Below are 25598 nucleotides of genomic sequence, written 5' to 3'. Positions count from 1 at the left end.
ACATGTTCTTTTAGCTCACAAAAGTTTCTCATTATCCACCTTCTGAAGTCTAATTCCGTCATTTCGTCACAGTCATTCTCCGTCCAGCTTTGCTCCCTTGCTGGTGAGGAGTTTTGGTCCTTTCTAGGAGGCGAGGTGTTCTGGTTTCGGGTGTTTTTCTCCTTTTTTCGCTGGTTTCTTCCTATCTTTGTGGGTTTATCCGCTTGTCGTCTGCGTAGTTGCTGACTTTTTGATTGGGTCCCTGAGTGTACACCCAGATTGTTGATGATGAAGTATTTCTGTTACTTGGTTTTCCTTCTACCAGCCTAGCCCCTTCGCTGTACGACTGCTGTGGTCCACTCCAGGCCCTGCTTGTCTGGGGTGCACCTCTAGCAGCTGTGGCACAGTGAGGGATGCTACCCGTTTCTTTTTCTGCTATCTTTGTCCCAGGATAATGCCTGCCAAATGTCAGTCTTTTGGATATAGAGGGGTCAGGGAACTGCTTGAGGAGACAGTCTGTACTTTTTTGGAGCTCAATTGCTGAGCTGTGAGCTCTGTTGTTCATTCAGGGCTGTTAGGCTGCTATGTTTGATTCTGCTGCAACAGAGCTCATTAAAAAAAACCCTTTTTTTCTCAAATGCTCTGTGTTGGGGGGTTCGGGCTTTATTTTTCGATGTCCGATGAGGTGTCCTGCCCAGCTAGAAGGCAGACTAGCCACTGTTTGGCTGCCGAGGCTCTGCCCTGCTGTTGTGTGATTCGCCCTGTTCCTGCAGGCTCTGCTGTGGTCTCCGCCATGCCCTGCGGTGGAGTCTCTTCGTTGTAGCGTGTTGCCTCAGCAACGGCTGGCTGCATCAGCAGTGGGCGTGTATCTCAGTTGGGGCAGGTTGCCTCGGCAACGGCTGGCTGCGTCAGCAGTGGGCGTGTATCTCAGTTGGGGCGGGTTGCCTAGGTAGTGGTGGACGCCCCTCCCCCACAGAGCGTCTCGGACTGTCTGCTCAGGATAGTTTGAAATCGCGGTTTTGTTTGTCCCGCTGGGTGACGCAAACGATCTGTCCCTGCAATCCCCTGGGCTGGCCTACTGTCCAAGTCTCATTCAGTCTCAAGTCCAGCCCTCTCAAGTCTCAGGTTGCCGGTTCAACAGGGCACCCGGACAAGCGCGCCCTGTGGGGATTGCTGGGTAGGGCCGGCCGCCGCCGCCCCGGCTGCCGGCTTCGCCAGGCAGACCTACTGCCTGGCGTCCCGTGTCTTTTTTATACTTGGGAGTTTCCCCGTTCTGTGGGCAACAAAGATCAGTGTGGAAATGCAGCTCCAACTCACCGTTTGCGGATTCAACAAGAGATCCAATCCTGGGTTGTTCTCACAGCGCCATCTTGAGTCCTCCTCTTTTTTTCTTTTCTTAAACACAGTCTTGCTCTGTGACCAGGATGGAGTGCAGTGGCACAATCTCGGCTCACTGCAACCTCTGCCTATGGGTTCAAGGGATTCTCCTGCCTCAGCCTCCTGAGTAGCTGGGATTACAGATGTGTGCCACTATGCTCAACTAATTTTTGTATTTTTAGTAGAGACAGAGTTTCACCACACTGACTAGAATGGTATTGATCTCCTAACTTCATGATCCACCCACCTCAGCCTCCCAAAGTGCGGGGATTACAGGTGTGAGCCACTGTACCCAGTCCCCAAATATTTCTTTAATATACCCCCTTGGTACTATTCCTAATACCACTGCCCTAACTCCAGCTGTCAATATCTCTGGCCCAGATTGTTGTAATTGTATCTTGATTTGGTCTCCCTGATTATAGACTTGCCTCTTACAAATCTATCCTATAAACTTTTACAAGATCAATCTAAAATTAAAATCTGACCATGCCTTAAAATCCTTCATGGTTAAGAGACTGAGGGGAAGAGAAATGTGAATTGACTGCTAAAAATATGGGGTTTCTTTTTGGAGTGATACAAATGTTATAAAATTAGGTAATGATGATGGTTGCACAGCTCAATACATATACTAAAAGCCACTGAATTATCCACTTTAAAAGGGTGAATTTATCGTATATAAATTATATCTCAATAAAGTGGTGATTAAAAAAAATCTTCACCATGATGGTAGCTCAAGACCTCCAAGAAGCAGGCATCAACTCAGGATTAGATGACAAGAGATGTATTTGAAGGAAACGCCTTTGAAGAAAAAGGAAGAGGAAGCCAGAATAGGCTAGGACATGGGCCAGGAGTGGTGGCTCATGCCTGTAATCCCAGAACTTTGGGAGGCTGAAGAGGGTGGGTCACTTGAGGTCAGGAGTTGGAGACCAGCCTGGCCAACATGGTGAAACCCTGTCTCTACTAAAAATACAAAATTAGCCAGGCATGGTGGTGTACTCCTGTAATCTCAGCTACTCAGGAGTCTGAGGCAAGAGACACACCTGAACCCAGGAGGTGGGAGTTGCTGTGAGCCAAGATCATTACACTGCACTCCAACCTGGGCAACAGAGCAAGACTCCCTCTCAAAAAAAAAAAAAAAAAGAATAGGCTAGGACAGCCTTTTTGCCATGATGCAGATAAGAAACCTATGAAAGAAGGGAAAGAAGGATGGGGCTGGAAGAGCCTCAGACTAATGTGCAGCTCCAAGAAAGGCTTTGGCAAGCCTATGGGGATGCCTCAAGCCAAAGTTGCCTTGTAAAGGATACCTGCATCTGGCAAGAATGGGCCTGCACTAGTGCCTCTACTATGATTAGTAATTGGCGAGGAGCAACTGTGGTGAAAGTGTAGGCTTGATGAGAATGTAGTGATGGATCTAGAGCGTAGCAAATGGAGCTGTCAGTCACTACGTCGCTGCAGCAGGAGGTCTCAGTAGTGTGTTTTATGGGCACCACAGAGGTTCTTCACTGCCTAGAGGGCACTATAAGCTCCTTTGCGTAATATATAAGATGTTCCATGAACGACTTCCTAATTACCACTCTAGGCACATCCACCAAAATTCTCTGACTCACATTTTATTTTGAACCTTACTACCAAATGTCTGTTGCCTTTTTACCATTGTTGATAATTGTTCTTACTACCTGAAATTGTCTTCTAACTCATATCTATCCCTCTAGACTTGTCTCTTCCAGGGGACATTATCTCCTCTAAGAAGATTTTCCTCAACACTTGCACAGGATGACGGCCTCTTTGCCCTGTCTTCTAAATATATCACAGCATTTACCACATTATATTGATTTTTTTCTGTTATCTTTGTCTTTCAGCATAATCTTTATGTTCCTCAAGTCAGGGTCTGTGGCTTTCTCATATTTGATCCCCAGTGCATAACATAGTGTCTAGAACAGAAGTATTCAAAAATTTTTGTTAAGTTGAATTCTTCAGCTTGTAATTTTAAAATATAAGCCCTTTATATTGATTATTACATTGTTACACATGGCCTGACTTATGTTGTCTTATGCATTTGTATTTTTACATTTCCTTGCTCTTTTTGGTGGAATTATGATTATAATACTAAAAACTTCTTAATTAATTCTACCTTCATTTTATATGACCAAACATACATAAGGTCCTTTTCTCCCGCAGCTCACTCAACATATAATCTTAACAAAAAACTTAGTTATTAAAGAGCACCTCTTTTATATATCCATCTGCACATTCTGTAAGTCCAGCCAAAGGATAATATGAAGGAAAAGGGTTAGAGAAAGTCCCTAACAACAACCAAACCCTTATGTTTTTTTCCTCCTTACCATGTCTTGTTTTTGTTTGTTTGTTTGTTTGTTTTTTTAATAAGACAGAGTCTCGCTCCATAGCCAGGCACCAGGCAGTACTGCAATGGTGTGATCTCGGCTCACTGCAACCTCCACCTCTCAGATTCAAGCAATTCTCCTGCCTCAGCCTTCTGAGTAGCTGAGCCTGCAGGCGTGCACCACCACACCCAGCTAATTTTTGTATTTTTAGTAGAGACAGGGTTTTACTATGTTGGCCAGGATGGTCTCGATCTCTTGACCTCGTGATCCGCCTGCCTTGGCCTCCCAAAGTGCTGGGATTACAGGTGTGAGCCACCCTGCCTGGCCCCATGTCTTGTTTTTGTTATTTAAATCATTAAACAATTATTTAAATGTTTCATTCAAAAAAAAGCTGCTGTCAACTAAGTTGACCAACCCAATGAAGTAAGATGTAATCAAAGCCCACTTCATTGCATTGTATTTTTATGTGCTGGTTTCTCAATATCATTCACTAAACAATCATTTTCATAGTGATTCTGTTCCATTGGTCTACTAGTTTATTTCTGACTTTATATCATGTTGTTTCTATGATTATACCTATTTTAATGCCTGGTAGAATAAGCCCTTCTGTGCTCTTCTTTTCCAAGATTTTCTTAGCTATTTACTTTTCCTTAAAATTTTCAGAGTTCTTTAGTTGAGTTTTCTCCCAAAATCCTGCTGCTGGTATTTTTGTCTAAATTGAATTGAACAAAATAATAAATAGGGAAGAATGAGTATCTTTATACTACCAAGTCATCATATTCATGAACATGGTATAGTTCTCCAATTCAGTTCTGAAATTAAAGATCTTTTAGTAGAGTTTTAATATTTTCTTTCTAATAGCATTAAACTATTCTTTAATAGTTTAATTCATAGATATTGTGAATAGTACCTTATTTTCTACTACATATTCTTAAAAGTAATATTGCCAAGAGTAGAATTACACTATTGTTTTTTAAGTTAATCTTTTATCTGTTTGTCTTGGAGACTCCTCTACTTCTTGCAAGATAAACAATGTCTTAGAGAATGTATCCTATACAGGATCTAGTTTTTCTGCAGTAGGATAATTTTTCAAAACTGTGGTGGAATAGTGTTTCCCCCAAATTCATATCCACTGAAACCTTAGAATATGACCTTATTTGGAAAAGGGGTATTTGTGGAAGTAATTAGTTAAATTCAGTGAGTTATCCAAAAGCCATGTGAACATATAAGAAGAGACTGGAGTACAGTCACGCCCGACATGACAATGTTTTAGTCAACAGTGATTGCATATATGACAGAGGTCCAATAAGATTATAATACTGTATTTTTACTATACCTTTTTCCATATTTAGATATGCATATATTTATCATCTTGTTATAATTGCCTATAATATTCAGTAGAATGATATACTGTATAGGTTTATAGCCTAGAGCAATGGGCTATACATTTACATTTGCATAAGTACATTCTTTTTTTTTTTTTTTTTTTTTGAGACGGCGTTTCACTCTTGTTACCCAGGCTGGAGTGCAATGGCATGATCTCGGCTCACTGCAACCTCCGTCTCCTGGGTTCAGGCAATTCTCCTGCCTCAGCCTCCTGAGTAGCTGGAATTACAGGCATGCACCACCATTCACAGCTAATTTTTTGTATTTTTAGTAGAGATGGGGTTTCACCATGTTGACCAGGATGGTCTCAATGTCTTGACCTCATGATTCTCGTACATTCTATGATGTTTGCTTACTGATGAAATTGTCTAATGATGTATTTCTCATAAGATATTTTTTACTGTTATTATTTTGAGATAGTGTCTCTCTCTGTCACCCAGGCTAGAGTACAGTGGCACAATCTTGGCTCATTGCAACCTCCACCCCCTGGGTTCAAGCAATTCTCATGCCTCAGCCTCCCGAGTAGCTGGGATTACAGGTGTGTGCCACCACACCAAGCTAGTTTTTGTATTTTTAATAGAGACAGAGTTTCACCATGTTGGCCAGGCTGGTCTCAACTCCTGACCTCAAGTGATCAGCTCGCCTCAGCCTCCCAAAGAGTTGGAATTACAGGTGTGGGCCACCACACCTGATCTTAGAACTATGTCTTTCTTTAAGTGATACATGGCTGGAATGCATCCACAAACCAAGAAATGCCAAGGATTGCCAAGTACTACGAGAATCTAGGAAGAGGCAAGGAAGGATTCTTCCCCAGAGCATTCAGAAGGTGGATAGCCCAGCTGACACCTTGATTTCAGACTTTTAGCCTCAAGAACTATAAAAGAATAAATTTTTGTTATTTTAAGTGACTTAGTTTGTAGTAATGTGTTATGGCAGCCTTAGGAAGCTAATACAAATACCAAGGCTGCCACAATACTAAAAGTAGATATCTGTTATATCTACTTACACCACATTTTTTTTTCTGTAGACATGATATTGCTGGATCTTCTTTATTTTTCTATATGAAAACATCAGGCCAGGCACTATGACTCATGCCTGTAATCCCAATACTTTGGGAAGCCAAAGAGGAAGGATTGCTTGAGCTCAGGAGTTCAAGACCAACCTGGGCAACCTAGCAAGACCTCATCTCTAGTAAAAATAATTTTTTTAATCAGTCATTTTCTGCAGGATTAGAGATAATTAATAAATAAATAAATAAATAAATAAAATCAGTCATTTGATCAATGAGTTTCATCTATTAGCATTCTTCATAATCACTGTTACTTAAGACTTATTTCTGCCATCTTAATTCCTATATTCATGTTCTCTGTTTCCAGTATTTCTTTCTTCTTTTTTTTTTGAGAGTCTCACTCTTGTAGCCCAGGCTGGAGTGCAAGGACATGATCTCAGCTCACTGCAACCTTCGCCTCCCAGGTTCTACAGGCATGTACCACCACACCCCGCTAATTTTTTTGTATTTTTAGTAGAGACGAAGTTTCACCATGTTGGCCAGGCAACTCCTGACCTCAGGTGATCCACCCACCTCAGCCTCCCAAAGTGCTGGGATTACAAGCATGAGCCACCACACCCGACCTCTTTTAAGAGACAGGATCTTGCTCTGTCACCCAGACTAGAGTCGCATGGCACCATCACAACTCACTGTAACCTCAAACTCCTGGGCTCAGGCGATCCTGCCTCTGCCTTTCAAGTAGCTAGAACTACAGGTGTGTGCCACCATACCTGGCTAATTTTTTCATTTTTTGCAGTGATGGGGATCTCACTATGTTGCCCAAGCTGGTCTCTAACTCCTGGCCTCAAGCAATCCTCTAACCTCGGCCTCCCAAAAGTGCTGGGATTACAGGTGTAAGCCATTGCAGCTGGCCCTGCTTTTTTCTTTTTTCCTTCTTTATTACTTTCTATTAAATGGTTCAAAGATACTTCCATTAGTTGTGAAGTTTGTGTTCTATTTTTCTTATTCTGGTAGTAATTCCTAACTTAAGACCCATACTTAGGTTTGTTTTTTTCCATCAATTTCTAGATTTAATCAATATTAAATAGACCTTTTTGAAATAGACCAACAATTTAGCTTGCTTTTGCCTTCACTGCCCACCCCACCTCTTTATTTTCCCATCAATTTGTTATCTCTTAGGATTTGATACCTAGCCCATTATACTTTCTCCCCTTTGGATATTGCTTATTTAGATAGCAGATGTTACTAATTTGCTTACTAACCTACAATTCTTATATCAGGTGGGCTCTCTAGAGTTACTCATCATTTTTTTGGAATAGTTTCTTCTGGGGTGTTTTCAAAGTATGTCAGTATATGGTATATTCTTTTGAGACCTTTTAGATGCTAGAGAACATCTTTCTTTCACTCTCACATTGCAATGAGAATTCAGCTAGATATAGAAGCCTAGATTCAAAATTCCTTTTTAATAAATACATTGGATATATTACTCTAAAGTTGCTGTTGAAAAGTCTAATGTGAATGGAATTCTTGTGCCTTTCTAAATGACCTGCTTTTTCTCTCTAGAATTGTTTTCTTTTCTTAAATTTTACTTTAATTTGTCAAAATGTTGATATTTTCCCCTTTATCTTTTTGTTTGGTGCACAATAAGTCTGTTCAATCTTTCTTAATTGTGGAGAAATTTTTGACTGAGCATGATGGCTAATGCCTGTAATCCCACCATTTTAGGAGGCTGAGACAGGCAGATCACTTGAGATCAGGAGTTTAAGACCAGCCTGGCCAATATGGTGAAACCCTGTCTCTACCAAAAATACAAAAGTTAGCCTGGTGTTGTGGCAGGGTGCCTGTAATCCCAGCTACTCAGGAAGCTGAGGCAGAAGAATCACTTGAACTCAAGAGGTGGAAGTCACAGTGAGCCGAGATCCTACCACTGCACTCTAGCCTGAGCAACAGAGAGTGACTCCATCACACACACACACACACACACACACACGCACACATACACATTGTGGAGAAATTTTAATTGGCAGTTCTTTAAATATTTAACTTTATTTTTTATTTCCTTCTAAGGCTCCCATTAATCACATATTGACGCTTATTTTATTTTTCATGCCCTTTCATTTTTCTCTCATTTTTCCTGTTCTTTATCCTTTCCCAATGGCTTCTGGGAATGTTTCAAACCACTCTCCATCTTATGAATTCATTCATCAACTGTATTCATTCAACCCTGAATTAAGTTGTTTGTTTCTACTATATCTGATTGGCCCTTTTTAATAACTCCTTGTCCCTATTTGTTTTCAGTGCCCTCCTACATGCCCTTGAGCACATTTATTAGGATTATTGTAAATTCTTGTTTTCTCTGGCTCATTAGTTCTGCTCCCTCCAGAATTAGTTGTTTGGTTTGTGATCTTGCCTTTCCAGGCTTTCCAGATTCCACAGATCTGTCTTTAGCTTTTCCATTCCCTTCAGAGTATCAGCTATAGTTTTCATATTACATTCTGAGTTCCATCTATAGCCCACTTGCTTCTAAGGCATATCCAGGATGAGACTCAAAGGAGGGAAACTCCGGTTGCTGTAAGTTCCCCATCCTGACTCTTGACTTTCCTACAGCATAAACTACACTTATGGTCCTCAAGATTTAGTCCAATTTGACTAAGCTATCTTTTCATGTTTAGTAGAATCAGACTACATCACAGAAACACCAAGCATTTTCTGCTAGTTTATGGAGAGAATTCTCATTTTCTAGAGGTGGGGAAAGACATTAATGGCCCCATATGGCAAATGACTATGGAAAATGTAATTATTTCCAAAGTTTCTTAGAACCATAATACTTGGGATTGTTATAGTCATTCTTATTTTCCTTCCTTCCTTCCATAGACCTCTTAATAAGTCTACCCTATATAATTTGATTTTTAATTCAAAAGTTATTAAAATTTTGTTTTGAAGATATCATAACTAAACTCTAACAGATCCCCAAGACAACTAGAAAAGCCTCTTGGTTTTACAAAACTAGTTTGGATGGTGCTGTTTCAAAAATATCATAGAAATTGGTTTAACATGTTCTGTGAAATTATTTCTGGCCTGCCTTTATGTTCTCGATATAGCTATATTTGTATCTTATAGATATCTTTATGTATGTTGAGCCTTTTCTTCCTATCTGACATTGACTTATTCAGCAAGTATTTGTTGAACACTTGCTGTACTATTGTTCTAGCTGCTAGGTGCAGCTACAACTGACAGCTGATCAGTTTCTTTAGAGTAGTTTGTACAGGTTGAGTTGCAAAATCAGTACCTGGTTTCCATTCAGGCCCTCCTATTGTGCATGGGAACTTGAATTACCTTGGGACTTTTGTATTGATTTCCATAAATGAGAAGTTAGATGAACTGCTTAATAATACCATATGTTTGCAGAAGTAAAAGAAAAATCACAGCTTAACAGTGCTGATTTGTGTTTCTTGTTTCTTTTTCCCCCCTGCCCACTTTCTCACCCCATTTTCTTTTCTGATTTGCAGATGAAGGAGCTTCTATGCACCCCTGTGATGATACATATTGTGGTCCTTTTCCAGAATCTGAGCCAGAAGTGAAGGCCGTAGCTAACTTCCTGCGAAAACACAGAAAGCATATTAGGGCTTATCTCTCCTTTCACGCATATGCTCAGATGTTGCTGTATCCCTATTCTTACAAATATGCAACAATTCCCAATTTTAGCTGCGTGGTAAGTATTTGACCCTGCGTGTGTGTGTCAGGCTTCCTGCTACTTTTCTAAAGCTAAGATGGTTCTAAGTACTAATGATAATGGCGAACACGTGTTTGTGTTTATCTTAAGTATTTTATGTGTGTTTATTTATTCTTCATAACAATCACATGAGGCAGCTTTTATTATCCCCACTTCACAGATGACGAAACTAGAAATTGAGACCCAGAGGGATTAAGTAATTAGATGGAGAACACACAACTACTAAGTCTCATAGCCAGGATTCAGCCCCAAGTCTAGCTCCATAGTTGTTTCTCCTAACCACAGTGCTGCTTCTCAAATACGATCATTTCAAACCTATTTACACTCTTACCACAGGTTACACAGAAAAGGTCATGGTAGATTTGATTAGTATCACAACTTTGGTCATGTATGCAAGGCTGTAATTAACTTTATTGAGTAAATGATTGTTCATAAATTATAGATTGACTCATTAATTAAAAGCAAATTTTAATTTATAAGTGCTATTTGCATTGGGTATGTATCTGACAAGTTAGTACTAAGGATGAACAGACTTTCAGGCATAAGATTACTTCAAAATGGAAAAGCAGACTTACTTTCTATCAGAAACCCAGCAAGCTATCCACTATAGGACATAATTCATAACAAAGTGAGTCATTTCAGAGCCTATAACATCTAAAAGTCTATAAAGTTCAAAAACCAAGAAAAACTTAATATACAGTTCTAGAAGTCAGTTGGCACTTACCTTTGGGGAAAAGGGAGAGGGTGCAGCAATTGGAAGGAGATTGGGTTGCTGCTGTAGTTCTATTCCTTGACCTGGATGATAGTTCCATGAATGTGCTCAATTTGTGACCATTTGTTGTGCTATCAACTCAAAATGGTGTACTCTTCTATGTGTATGTTTTAAGGCTTTTTTGGCCTCCTGACACCAAATGTGTGATGTCTTTTTTCAGCACCATTTCTGTAACACCTCTTGGGTATCCAACAATTAATTCCATTTGGTCACTGACTACCCAGAGTTAGCATCAGACTCCACAGTTTTAAGGACTCAGTCCCACATGACTGTCCTCACTTCAAACACCAGGAGCAAGTAGGAGGTTCCCAAGTTAACCACATTCCTGTCTGACTCGGCTACAGAGTTGCAGGTTCCTGCCAGCTCACCTCTGGTTTGATAATTCACTAAAATGACTCACAGAGCTCAGGAAAGATCTTTATATACTATTACCTGTTTATTTAAGAGACACAACTGACTGGATACAGAGGCTCCCTCCTGTAATCCCAGCACTTTGGGAGGCCCAGGCAGATGGATCAGTTTTGTTTTGTTTTTGAGACAGAGTCTTGCTCTGTCCCCCATGCTAAAGTGTAGTGGCGCAATCTCAGCTCACTGCAACCTCCACCTCCCTGAGGCAGGGATTCTCCTGCCTCAGCCTCCCAAGTAGCTGGGATTACAGGCACCCGCCACTGTGCCTGGCTAAATTTTGGATTATTAGTAGAGACAAGGTTTCACCATGTTGGCCAGGATGGTCTCAATCTCTTGACCCCATGATCCACCTGCCTAGGCCTCCCAAAGTGCTGGGATTACAGGTGTGAGCCACCATACCTGGCCAGATCATTTGAGCCCAGATGCTTGAGACCAGTCTGTCCAACATGGAGAGACACCCATCTCTACAAAAAAAAATTTTTAATTAGCCAGACGTGGTGGTGGCAAGCACCTGTGGTTCCAGCTACTCAGCAGGCTGGAGCAGGAGGATCATTTGAGCTCAGGAGGTCAGGGCTATAGTTAGTCATGTTCATGCCACTGCCCTGCAGCCAGGGAGACAGACTGAGATCCTGTCTTATCAGTCAATTAATCACACAACTCAGGAACACACCGAATGGAAGAGATGCATAAGGCAAGGTATCGGGGAAGGGGCTCAGGACTTCCGTGCCTTCTCTGGGTGCATCAGTCTCCCAGCACATCCAGTGCTCATTAACCCAAACACTCCAAACCCCGCTGGTTAGGGGTATTTATAGAGATTTCATTACATAGGTCTAATTGATTACATCAAAAACCATTGGAGTTTGGACTCAATCTCTGGCACCTCTCTCCTCCTCAGAGGGCGAAGGACGGGCCTAAAAGTTTCAACTCTTTAATTACAAAGTTTGGTCTTTCTGCCCCTAAAGAGACCTAGGGGTCTCCAGCCACAAGACATCTCATTACCGTCCAAAAGATACTTAGCACTCTGGAGAATCCAGGAGTTTTTAGAAACTGTGTGCCAAGAACAAGGGACAAGGACCAAATATTTATTTTTTAATTATACCCCAATGTTATACTTGAATTTAAAAATGTATTAAAGAGAATCATTCCCTTTTCCCCTACACCTTAAACACCAAATACCACACCGATTGCTTGGGTTTTAGGAATTTCTAATCTAGATGTCTAAGACTTGGGAGAAATGGGAAACATGAAGAAGCCAGTGGAGGACCTGGGGAAGCCTTTTATTCTGTTCAAAAAGAGAATTTTGTTCTTGGCATTACAAGAATTCTGAGCAAATTCCCCCTTTTCGGAAATATTATAAAGGTGATAATTATATTCTACACTGCTATTTAGCTGCTCTGTGGGTCAAATTATCACATGAGGGCCAGGCACAGTGGCTCATGCCTGTAATCTCAGCACTTTGGAAGGCCAAGCCGCCAGGAGTTCAAGAGCAGCCTGGGCAACATGGTGAAGCCCCATCTCTGCTAAAAGTACAAAAATTAGCCAGTCGTGGTGGCACACACTTGTAGCCCCAGCTACTCGGGAGGCTGAGGCAGGAGAATCACTAGAACCTAGGAGTCCAAGGTTGCAGTGAGCTAAGATCCTGCCACAGCATTCCAGCGTAGGAGACAGAGTAAGACTCCGTCAAAAAAAAAAAAAAAAAAAAAAAGTCTGGGCACGGTCGCTCACAGCTGTAATCCCAGCACTTTGGTAGGCCGAGGTGGAATGACCACCTGAGGTCAGGAATTCAAGACTAGCCTGGCCAACATGGTGAAACCCTGTCAAAAAAAACAAATTTTAATTAAAAAAAAAATAAAAATTGTTACATGAGAATGTTCTTTGTATTTTAAATTTATCTTCCCACCTGGAGTTAAGCTGTTTTCCTTTGTCTTAGATTAGAAGATGTGGCATAAAATAGATCATTAGTGCCTGTGACCCCAGCACTTTGGGAGGCCCAGGCTGGAGGATTGCTTGAGCCCAGGAGTTTGAGACCAGCCTGGGTAATATAGTGAGACCTCATCTCTACACTATTTTTTTTAAAAATTAGCCAGGCATAGTGGTGCATACCTGTAATCCTAGAAACTCAGGAGGCAGAGGTGAGAGGATTGCTTGAACCCAGAAGGCAGAGGTTATAGTAAACTAAGGTTACGCTACTGTACTCCAGCCTGGGTGACAGAGTGAGACCCTATCTCGAAGGCAAAAAAACAACAAGGATGAATTTGCCTCTCTGTGGACATTTGGCAATGTTTATAGACATTTTTGATTGGCACAACAGGGTTGGGGGATGCTGCTGGCATGTAGCGGGTATAGGCCAAGGATGCTGCTAAACACCCTACAGTGCACAGGTTAGAACCCAAAGCAAAAAAATTATTCAGTCCAAGATGTCAACAGTGCCATCGTTGAGAAATCCTGGAGAGAGTTAAGGATAAGTTTGCTTACTAAAATCATGATTACAATTCTCAGAAACTAGACAATACCTGAATGTTAAGCAGAATCCATTAAATTTGATTAAAATTGTTTAAAAGCATTCCATCAATAGGTAAGATTCAGTATTTCTGGCAACATTTTTAAGTCATTAAGTTGCTTTAAATATGGAAATATTTAAATTAAAATATATACTATTTTGGGAGGCCAAGGCAGGCAGATCACCTGAGGCCAGATGTTTGAGACCAGCCAGGCCAACATGGTGAAATCACATTTCTACTAAAAATACAAAAATTAACCTTGGGTGGTGACAGGTGCCTGTAATCCCAGCTACTTGGGAGGCTGAGGCAGGAGTATCACTTGAACCTGGTAGGTGGAGGTTGCAGTGAGCCGAGATCACATCATTGCACTCCAGCCTGGGCAACAAAGGCAAAACTCCATCAAACAAACAAACAAACAAATAAATAAGTAAGTAAATATATATATATATATACCATTTACTTAGCTGAAGACCAGTAACTGATGCCTAGGTCTTTTTGGACAATTGGGAACAGGATACAGTGAAGAAAGGAGGGATCGCTTAAGTCAGTCATTTTAAATAGGTATCTAGCTGTGGACACCTGGAAAATAATTCTTGGAAAAAAATGATAAAGTTTTTATTTTTGTGGAGATATATCTAAACCCTAGTCAACATGCACCAGTACCCAAGTGGCAGAGTGCAGTGAGCTCAAAAGGCTAAAACTGTGCATCTCCTTTGTGTAAACAGACAAAGTGATTATCTTTTTTTTCTTCTTTGGGTTTAGTCAGTTTAAATAATAAGAAGCAAAGTTTCCTCACTAGCAGAATGCAATAATCTTCTAAATGTAGAAATATCTGCCCTTGCCATGGAATATTGCTGAGACCATTGGAGAAGATGTTAAAAATCTTAGCACAATCTCCATAAAAATATTTCATTACAGTGTTTATAGTCCTTTTCTGTTGGCTTCCATGAGAAGAATGTCATCATCAGTGAGATCAGTAGTAAATAGTCTGCCAGCTTCTGGAGGCTGGTCCCTGAATATAACCACAAATGGTGGCATTTGCTGCAAATACTGCCTAATGCATTTCTGAGCTGAATGAGGACAGCAACCTGAAGCTCAGTCCAGCACACACCTCCATGTTGTCCAGAGTGCTTCAATTTAAGTATTAAATTATTCATAAGCAAATTGAAATGGGAGAGTCGTATTCTGGTTTCAACATACTTCTTTTCCTCTCACTTGTCATATAATGCTTCTCTAACTCCTTGTGGAAACCAGTGTTTTTATACCATATTTAAAAGATAATGAGTATCATTCTAGTTCATGTTAGAATATCCATCTTTTAGTATTTCGATTGTGTTGAATATTTTTCCTAATTTTTGGCATTGTTAGGAAAAGTTCTACCTTAGACTTTCTTGATCTTAGCAGTACCTAAGTTATGGGGGAGGCATATGTAACCTTAGAAGTCATAGCATTCTGACTGTTATTTCCATTCCCAGTGAGGATAAGCACATAGCATAAGAAAAATCATTCTTAATGAATTAAGGGGTTTTTTAATGATTCAGATGTGTTCTAAATACCTTGTACATACCCAGTGACATATATACTTAAGAATCAATGTGATTATCTTAATACGCTTTCAGATTTATGCTTATTCAACATTGATACATGAAATATTGATCAAGCATCTGTTGTATACAGGCATATTGCTAAGTACTGGTTGTGCGCTATGACTAAGACTGAAGTGGTCCCTGCCCTGCCAACATTTTGTAACTTATAGAAATAGGTGTCCCTGAACTAAAGTGAAGGGAATAGAACACTAAGTCAGCCTCAGAAAATGTGAGAACTTAGCTCAACCACACTGCATACCCATTTAACCTTGCTGAGCCTTCCTTCTCTCATCTGTAAAATGAAAACATTATTGATCCCTGGTTTTTTGTGAGATAAATGAAATGATGTGTTCTAAAACATGTTGCAAAATGTAGTGTGTGACATGAGAGTAATATAATATTATTAGTGAATATAGATCTTAACCAGTGAGCCCATCTTGTTGATGACGATAAGGCTCAAACAACGTAGCAGTGTATCTAAAAGTTTCAATGCAACAATATGTAAAATTTCTCCATTTTCCCTCATAGGAATCTGCAGCTTATAAAGCTGTGAATGCACTTCAGTCAGTATACGGGGTCCAATACAGATACGGACCAGCCTCCACAACATTGTGTAAGTTTCCTGCGTACATTGTGTTAGAATCCTCTCTCTTGAACCAATATCCTGTATCATGACTTCCTTTTAGAAAGGAGAAAGTGTGTTCTCCCTAAAGTGAAATTTTTGACGATCAAATTAGCTGAAGAAAATAGAAGGACTTCATATTTGATTAGTTTTATACAGCTTGACAGAAATCACTGTACCCATTTAAACAAATTCAAGCAGAGAATGTGCTTGATAATGATAATGCAGTAATGACTACAAGCTGAACTGAGATCTTATGACAGGAACATACCAAAATGGGCTCCTTAAGCAACACTAACTACTACAGGGGTGGAAACAGGCCGTGGGAAGATAATGAAGTAAATATTTCAGCCCTGCACCAGCTTCTCTTTTATTCCCTTCGTCCACCGTTCTTGTTATGAAATGCTGTTTCTTATATAGCACCTTCCATTGAATTATCCCTTAAAAGGTGATTTAAAAATATTTCTTTTTTTACTTGGAGAAAAATGTATAGCAGAACCAGAGATCACTTCCAAACCCCCTCACCTCCCATCTTTAACTCTAAGTAGGCTCTTCAGCTGGATCTGGAAACCAATTTGACACCAAGAAGGTTAAACAAGAGAAAAGTATACACATTTTATTAATTCTTTGTGTACATGGGGATCTTCATAACAGAGTGAAGTCCAAAGAAGTGGCCAAAGCAAGATGATTTTATACATTTTGGACAAAGAACGATAAATTTGAGAATAAATAACAGGACAAAAAAACTCTGGCTAAGGAAAGTAAATTTTCTAGGGGAGTTACTAGGAAATAAATAGGAGGTATATAAAACCAATGGATGATAAGGGTTACTTTTTTGAGTATATTTAGGGTCAGCACAGCCTTGAATTCCAAGTCTCTGATGAAAAAGGGCTCTTTTCTCAGCCTTCTTATTGTGAGACTACCTCTCCTAGAGGAATCTTTACTATTTGCTGCATGCAGAAAGAAACACCTCAGCTCACCCTTTCTGAAACTACAATCTCCAATGTTTTCAACTCAAAATAATTAATATACCACTCTGGCTTATTTGAGGACGGCATGTCCTTCCAACTGGGTTTATGGAAAGAACTTACACAAAGAATCATAATATGTGCATTCTAGTCCTAATTCTACCAGGTGTGTCAACCAGGCCAATATATTTATTAATCCTGAGCTTCAGTTTTCACAACTGTAATGATAATTGGATTCAGGGTCTCTTAAACTCTCAAATTTATTCACTATATTACTTGGAAAATTTTAGTAAGAAGGCATGTATATATGAATGCCTGCATATGCAAGTGAAGGTAAACACACACATATTCTATGTATATGTATAGGTGGTGACATCTGATTATGCTTCTGAGTGAAGTAGCAAAGTTCTTCTTGACTTCTTTAATCTACCTATCACTGGATTCCTAATGTTTTACCACTCATTTTCTTCAGCCTTCAGAACAAAGACTTGGTTTGTCAATTAACATTGACAAATACGTTTATTCTAATAATGAGAATGTCAGCAATATGAATCGTTTTGTTTGTTTTTTTCAAAGTCCGTGATCATGGGCCTCACACTGACCTTTTTAAAACTGTTTTTCAGGGCTCACCCTGAAAGGGACAAAAATTGTACTTAAAAACTCATATTACCAATTGATACCAACATAATATATATATTAACAATTTTTAAACATTAATTTTTTTAAATCTTACTAACCGTTCACCTTTTCAGCTTCATATAGAGGCACAGCCAGAGTGTTATATTTACTGAGAACAATCTATTACCATAGAAATGAGGGTGTTGACTGGCTGTGGTGGCTCACGCCTGTAATCGTAGCACTTTGGGAAGCCAAGGTGGGTGGATCATCTGAGGTCAGGAGTTCAAAAGCCAGCCTGGCCAAAATGGTGAAACCCCTTCTCTACGAAAAAGACAAAAATTAGCTGGGTGTGGTAGTGAGGACACCTGTAATCCCAGCTACTTGGGAGGCTGAGGCAAGATAATCTCTTGAACCCTGGGGGCAGAGGTTGCAGTGAGCCAAGATCGCACCATCGTGCTCCAGCCTGGGTGACAGAACAAGACTCCATTTCAAAAAAAAGAAAAAGAAATGAGGCTGTCACATCACTGTGATGTAACTGTTGGCACATATTGTCTCTGACTTGGCTACTGTGAATAATATTTGTAGTTCCAATGTACCCTACTAGAGGGACACTGAAGCCACAGCCTATTTTCTGACCTTAACTAAAGCAAAGGGAATCTGAGAAACAGCAGAGTCATTTTAATTGTCATTTTACATAATAATCCCATCTGTGGCCTGGCTCAGCAGCTCACGCCTGTAATCTCAGCACTTTGGGAGGCTGAGATGGGCAGATCATCTGAGGTCAGAAGTTCAAGACCAGCCTGACCAACATAGTGAAACCCCATCTTTATTAAAAAATTTTTTTAATTTATATTTTTATATAAAAAATTTTATATAAAAATTACTGGTGCACACCTGTAATTCCAGCTACTCAGTTGGCTGAGCAGGAGAATCGCTTGAACCAGGGAGGCAGATGTTGCAGTGAGCCAAGATCGTACCACTGCACTCCAGTCTGGGTGACAAAGAAGACTCCATCTCAAGAAAAAATTATAATAATAATTCCATCTCTTATTTGTCCTAGGAAAAATACCATAAAAGTGATACTTTTTTGAGTAAATGACCATGCTTTGAAATAATAATAATAAGATTATCTCAAGTTGGATTATATAAATTTTAGGAAAAATGTATACAAATATTTTTCCATGAAACATTTACTCATTTAATGAATGATTTATTAAAAGCCTGTTAGAATAAAAACTATATATGCACTTGGGGGTATAAAGAGGCAAAATAATAACAGTTAATATATCTTGAGTATTTTCAAGTGATTTATTACTTTATTTCATTTTCCCAACAACCCTATGCTATGCAGGTACTGTATTATCATCTTTCTTTTTCAAAAAGGGAGGCTGAAGCACAGAGAAGTCACCAAGTATGTGCAGGAATCAGATAGAGCAGGCTGCAGGCTGCCTCTACTTCCCTGCTTTCAACTCTATTGAAAAGCTGGAGTGTGAGGTCACAGGAGCCAGAAGGAGAGAGTAGCCAGAGGGCTTGTCAGCTGTGTTAAAGGCTGTGGAGACATTGAAAGTGGGATCTGAGGGGAAAAGGAAAAACAGAAAAAGAGGCTAGGCCTGCAGTCATTGGTAACCTTCAAAAAGAAAGTTCAGTACACGGGTAGAGGCAACAGCCAGATTGAAAGTGATTGAGGATGTAAACATAGTATATATAGATTCTCCTTTAGGTTCTAAAGCAAAAGAAGAGGGTAACCAAGGGCATATGGCAGGATAATGTGACGGATGCACTATAGGAAAGAGGTCCTTGAGTACTTTTGCCAATGCAGATGCATAACTAGTAAAATAAGGTCAGGGAGCAGGGCCTTCCATGACCAGGGAAGATAGTAACCAACAGTATCAAGAGGTGACACATGTAAAAGACCGGGGGCATTTCTTCCTCTGAGCTCAACGGGGGAAAGTCAGAGAGCTGTATGTAATGTCAGTGGAGGAGGCAGTGGGGCAATCATCTAGTGGTCCTCAACCTTTTTGGCACCAGGGACCGGTTTCATGGAAGACAATTATTCCATGGACAGGGTGGAGTGGGGGAGGGATGGTTTTGGGATGACTCAAGTGCATTACCTTTGTTGCACACTTTGCATTGTAATATGTAATGAAATAATTATACAATTCACCATAATACAGCTTCATTGGGAGCCCTGAGCTTGTTTTCCTGCAACTAGACGATCCCATCTAGAGGTGATAGGAGACACTGACAGATCATCAGGCATAAGATTCTCATAAGGAATGCACAACCTAGATCCCTCACATATTCATGCTCCTATGAGAATCAAATGTGCCACTCTCTGGCAGGAGGTGGAGCTCAGGCGGTAATGCAAGTGATAGGGAGTGGCTGTAAATACAGATGAAGCTTCACTGGCTCACCAATCACTCACCTCCTACTATGCAGGCCAGATCCTAACAGGCCACAGACTGGTACTGGTGCCTAGAACTTATAGATCATACCAGTACTGGACTGTGGCTTAGGGATCAGGGACCCTTGAGCTAGAGTAGGGGGGACAGTGTAAAGTGAAGATGAGAAGAGAATGGGAAAGGTTCAGTAAGTAAAGGACTAGAAAAGGAGCCTAGAGCAGCATGGAGGCAGAAAAAGACTTCGGTGATGAGGTAGTGTGACTTTCTAGGATCTCTACTCAGCAATGACTTTCTCTAGCTCCCTCACCTAGTGGAAGGAGAGAAACTGGGCCAGGGATTGAGGATGAGCCAAACAAAAGCAGAAGAAGCACAGGAATGAGGCATGTTGAGGGTCTGGAGAGAAATTCAATGAAATAATTGACCAAAGCCAACTAGAGAATCAAATGAAGCTATAAGAAAACAGGGACAAATATGGAAAGTACAAATCTAAGTAAAGGCATAGAATAGGTTAAGCTGGAGTGGAAACAAAAGGAGGCAGAAGAAATAAGCAGGTTTTCTGGGGCCAGGCACAGTGGCTCATGCCTGTAATCCCAGCACTTTGGGAGGTCAAGGAGGGAGGCTCACTTGAGCCCAAGAGTTCAAGACCAACCTAGTCAACATGGTTAAAACCCCATCTCTACTACAAATACAAAAATTAGCTGGTGTGGTGGTGCGAGCCTGTAATCCCAGCTACTTGGGAAGCTGAGGCAGAAGAATCACTTGAACCCAGGAGGCAGAGGTTGCAGTGAGCCAAGATCATGCCACTGCACTCCAGCCTAAGTGACAGTGTGAGACTCCATCACACACACACACACACACACACACACACACACACAAAGGAGGTTTCTGGGAACACAATTTTAATATTCTAGACGCCAGAAGTGGATAAGAACTGAGTGATAGCTAAAAACAAAAAGTTCCCAGTATAGGTTGTTTATAGGTGAATAAAGTAGGGATGAACATAAACGTTTTTGGAATTGAGTTTGAGAAATTTTGAGGTCATCATGCTGGCAAGGCATTCACACGTAGACTAGATCCTTAAAGATGGATCCAGATATGATTTATAAGTTCCTTTAACCAGATGCCAAGGAACTCCTGTTAAATCATTCTTATTGAAACAGCATTTACTTGGAAGGATTTAGTAAAGCTTAATAAGCAGATACTATACAGTATATACATTTAGAAAATTATACCAACTCTTTAGTGAGGCTGATCTTTTGTTTTGTTTTGTTTTAACTTTTAGATGTGAGCTCGGGTAGCTCAATGGATTGGGCCTACAAAAATGGAATACCTTATGCATTTGCTTTCGAACTACGTGACACTGGGTATTTTGGATTTTTACTCCCAGAGATGCTCATCAAACCCACCTGTACAGAAACTATGCTGGCTGTGAAAAATATCACAATGCACCTCCTAAAGAAGTGTCCCTGAGACAGCCCAAGGCTCAGGTCAACTGACATGGGATTCTAAGCAAGGCCTACTTGGCCCTGAATGGACACTGTTCTCAAAGAGAAGGGCAACTGCTTAGAGTAAACATATCTATGGACTTAAAAAAAATCCCATGCAATTTGACTTTGTGGCAATAGAAAACAGTAAAAATTAGGTCATAGCCTAGTTTATTATAAGAAAAATCATCCATTTTCTATCCACTTAGAGTTTTATTTGATTATGGTGGGAGGGAATGTTTGCAAATTTTTCATTTCCCAAGAAATGTACAAATTAATTGAGGATTCCCCTTCAATAAATCTCATGTTCTCAGTTAAGATCTAGGCTAGTAATGATGTTTAATTACTTGGTTCTCGTTGAAAATGGAAAATTTTGAAATGGAAAGAACCAACTATGTTTCTTAATAAACAAAATTTATTAGAATCTTAGATTATTTACATCTTCATTTCCTGGTATTAGGTATGCCATATACAAATAAAAATATAGCAAGATAGAGCAACTTATGTTTAGACTCTGAGAATGCCACTTGAAAACAAATAAGTAAACATTAATTGAAGTGCAGGCAATTAGAATTAAGAGATTTACACTAATCATCTCACTTATTCCCCACAATACCATGAGGTATAAACTATCATCCTCATTTTTCAAATGAGGAAATTGAGGCTTAGAAATATATTTAAAATCATAGACTTCCATTTCCAAAGCAATGACAGGGTAGGTATCTGAACTGCTGGAAATAACTAAAACTTCTAAGCAAAATATCATATTTTAGGCTGGCTACAGTGGCTCACACCTGTGATCTCAACACTGGGAAGCCAAGGTGGGCAGATCACTTGAACCTAGGAGTTTGAGACCAGCCTGGGCAACATGGTGAAACTCTATCACTACATGCTATAGAAGAAAAAAAAGTTTAGTCAGGCACATGCCTGCATTCCTAGCTACCTGGGCGGCTGAGGTGGGTGAGTCACTTGAGCCTGGGGAGGTTGAGGCTGCAGTGAGCCATGATCGCACCACTGCATTCCAGCCCGGGCAACAGAGTGAGACCCTGTCTCGAAAAAAAAAAGGAAAATATGTATGTATGAATAATTTTTTAAAATAATCTTAAAGTTATCAGACAAAAAAGGAAATCCAGGCCAGCCAGGCATTGAGTGAAGAAATCTAGAAAGATAAGTGGACTACTGTTATCCTGAGAGTATTTGTCAAACCAGCTGAATGTGGGGTTTCATTTTCACAGCATTTTGAGGAATGGGGCCAGAGAGCAAAGCCCAGGGCTACTGCAAGTTGAGAAGTCTAATAGATTCTCCTTCTACCAGAATTCTGGGATTCCAAAGAATGATACCTCAGTGCAAGGGTAAATTAGAAATAAGCCTCCATAGTCCTTTTAATGGGCCACAAGAAAAATTGACAATTTCAAATTTGGGCAAGTGTGGAGAGAAGAGAAATTGCCACTGAGAATTTGGAACCATGAGGCAGCCCTCACACGAGTTTGTGGTCCAAAAGCAGACTATCTAAATGTCTGATAAACCTCGAGCCAAGAATTTAATTCAGTTTAATCCCAGACTGGCAATACCCCCCAAGCATTTGTTACAAGCAAATACAAATCCTCTTAGAGGATTTCCCTGACCAAAGCATATCATGAACACCAGGATAAAGAGATGAGCCTAAAAACTTCTGGGGTGTTGAGGGGTGGGGGACATAGACAAAAGAATGAGGACTAGAGTAGCCTGCAGCTGCTCAACAGCACCATTACTGCCACAAGGCACTGGAGAAATGCCTTAGTTTTTGAGGGAAAATGATACCAAAAAAAATCTAAACCTTGCAAAATTGTCAATGAAATGTAAGGGAAGAATCTCAACATTTTCATAGAAGTGAGACCCTAAATTATTTACCTTTCGTAGGAAAACCCTAGAGGATGTGCACTACCAAAGTGAGGGAGTATACCAAGAGAAAGACAAAGGATTTAGAAATGCAGGGAAACTAATTTTAAAAAAATATGAAGATCGTGGTGAAGGGAAAAGTCCCCTATATGTCAAACCTACAGAACAACTAACTTGGAGTAGGAAGAGGAGCACTGAAGACTTCGGATGAAGTTCCCCAAGATAAATATGCAACAAATTGAACACTTAAATATGTTCAGAGGTCATTTTTACTTACATTAGAAAACCATAATACAAATTAGTAATAAAAGCGCACAAAACCAAGCAAATAAAAAAAGTATTTATTAACTAGTGGAAACAATGAGTTATACAAGAGAAGAAACAGAATCATGATATACTATGTGACTTAGCTAGAAGTAATACTTACATAATCATAATATTAGCCCTAGATATTGATTTTACCAAAAACTGTGATATAAATAGAAGGATAGGAGGAAGTAAAATGTATGCAAGAAGAGGAGGTATAGGAGAGTAAATCCTCCTCTTCCATAGAAGGAGTCAATGGACAATCTCTAAGACCGAAAAATCAGGAAGTATCTATATATGTATGTTATTTAGAAATAAGAAAATACTAGAAGAAATAGCTAAAAGGATTAAAAATTACTGGGCAATGAGAGGGAATAAATAAGGAGTAAATAACTGTACTTAGTAACAAGAGATGAAACAAAAGACTTGTTTTTAATATTAGCCTTACTATATTATTCGACTGGTTTTATTTTTGTAATATTGAAATATTCATAGCAGAGTATATTTCTTTTAAGGGAAAATAATTTTTAAAAACCAGCTCTCAACTACTTACCATTCAATCTTTCCGATGTTTATAAAATATATCAAAATTAAATTTAAAAGAAATATTAATGATATTATATGTGGAATGCTTAGCACAGAAACCAGAATATTGTAAACAGTCAATATATCTTAGTTTGTCTATGTTTTATCAATCTTAGCTATCTTTTTATTTTGTAGTCTCAGTTATAGCTCTGTAGGAATGGATCTCAGGCGATTTTGAGGCTTGGTCCTGCTAAGGAGTACTACACCTGGGAATTTAAACTTCCATTTATTCCATCTATGGAATTCATCCCTCGATCTCAAATGATCTGGGGTGGGGTTTGTATTATACTAGCTATTTCTACCAGGATAATGGGCAAAACCCAAAAATCTCCAGAACAATCCCAAGGGCTGGAGGCTTGTGAAGACCTTGAAGAATGGAAGGGTGCTGCTTCTCAATGGACCTGACAAGATGCACAGCAATCAGCTGGTGCCTGGTGACTTTCCAGGACCCTTGATGCCAGGAGACTTTCTTCTCTGTTTGGGAGTGTGCTGCCATAGTCCCTGCTCTGAGAGCTGCCTGAGTCCAGATCCTTTGCAGGTATCTACTAACGTCTTTCTATCAAACATCATCACTCTTGTGACAACAAAACAATAGTCAACTCAGCATTCAAAAGAAACAAAAATCAAAGAGTTTACAGATGACCCCCCAAATTCATTTCTCTCTCTTTTTTTTTTTTTTTTTTTTTTTGAGAAAGTGTCTTGCTCTGTCACCCAGGCTGGAGTGCAGTGGCACAATCTCAGCTCACTGCAATCTCCATCTTCCAGGTTCAAGCTGTTCTCCTCCCTCAGCCTCCCAAGTAGACTACAGGCAGGCATCATCACACCTGGCTAATTTTTGTATTTTTTTTAGTAGAGACAGAGTTTTACCGTGTCAGCCAGACTGGTCTCGAACTCCTGGCCTCAAGTCATCCACCTGCCTCATACTCCCAAAGTTCTGGGATTACAGGCATGAACCACTGCACCCAGCCCCAAATTCGTTTTTCATTATATTTTTAATTTTCATCCTCACCAAATCTATATCATGAGATCTGTTAGCACATTTATGCCAAGAACTAAAATGTATATTCTTTTATTTGGCCCTGCACATCATATAGTATTGGTGCTAAGAGGATTTTTTCAAAGCCAATAAGGCAATAGAAAATATAGGATGTGAATAATCCACAAACTGTAGGGTATATAGTTTCTTTATTATTCATCTATACATTCAAGATGAAAATTTGCCTTGATGAACCTCATGCAAATTCTTTTCAATGATTACTCTCACATTTCAGTAGTTCTGTATATCTTTTATGGCTCATATTCCATAAGAAGGTATTTTAATATTTATCGGCTATTTTCATTTTTAATCTCTTTAAACTAAGCCACAGAATACACTGTGGAATGATTTTTGTTTAAGGCACTCTGCTAGCTGCTGTGTCTGAGGAACAAAAGTGTTATATTTATGTCAATACTTAAGAATAAAAAAGTTTACTTCAACTAAAAACAGCACATGCACTTTTAAAAATAGTTCAGCAAGATACTTTTTTACCCACTATTATAAAAAAGCAATTACATAAATTCTGGTTATATTGAGTTTTAGTTCCCAACTTCATCAGTTTTAGCAAGTATTTTAGCTTCTTAGGGCTGCTGTAACCAAAGACCA

General features: G+C 39.7%; 1 protein-coding gene across 1 annotated transcript in view; it reads left to right on the top strand.

Moving 5' to 3' along the window:
• CPA6 (carboxypeptidase A6) overlaps positions 1-21616 on the top strand; it is a 306670-nt gene extending 285054 nt beyond the window's left edge. Inside the window, exons 9-11 of the mRNA XM_002758970.5 lie at positions 9603-9805; positions 15622-15706; positions 20986-21616. Of these exons, the coding sequence (XP_002759016.1) occupies positions 9603-9805; positions 15622-15706; positions 20986-21173 (476 nt within the window). The 3' untranslated portion in view covers positions 21174-21616. The remainder of the gene's footprint in view (positions 1-9602; positions 9806-15621; positions 15707-20985) is intronic.
• Positions 21617-25598: the final 3982 nt, after the last annotated feature.

Source organism: Callithrix jacchus, chromosome 16 (assembly GCF_049354715.1).
Source record: "Callithrix jacchus isolate 240 chromosome 16, calJac240_pri, whole genome shotgun sequence".
In the NCBI taxonomy this organism is placed as follows: Eukaryota; Metazoa; Chordata; class Mammalia; order Primates; family Cebidae; genus Callithrix; species Callithrix jacchus.
Note: the sequence above shows the minus strand (reverse complement) of the source record. Positions and strands in the feature narration are given on the sequence as shown.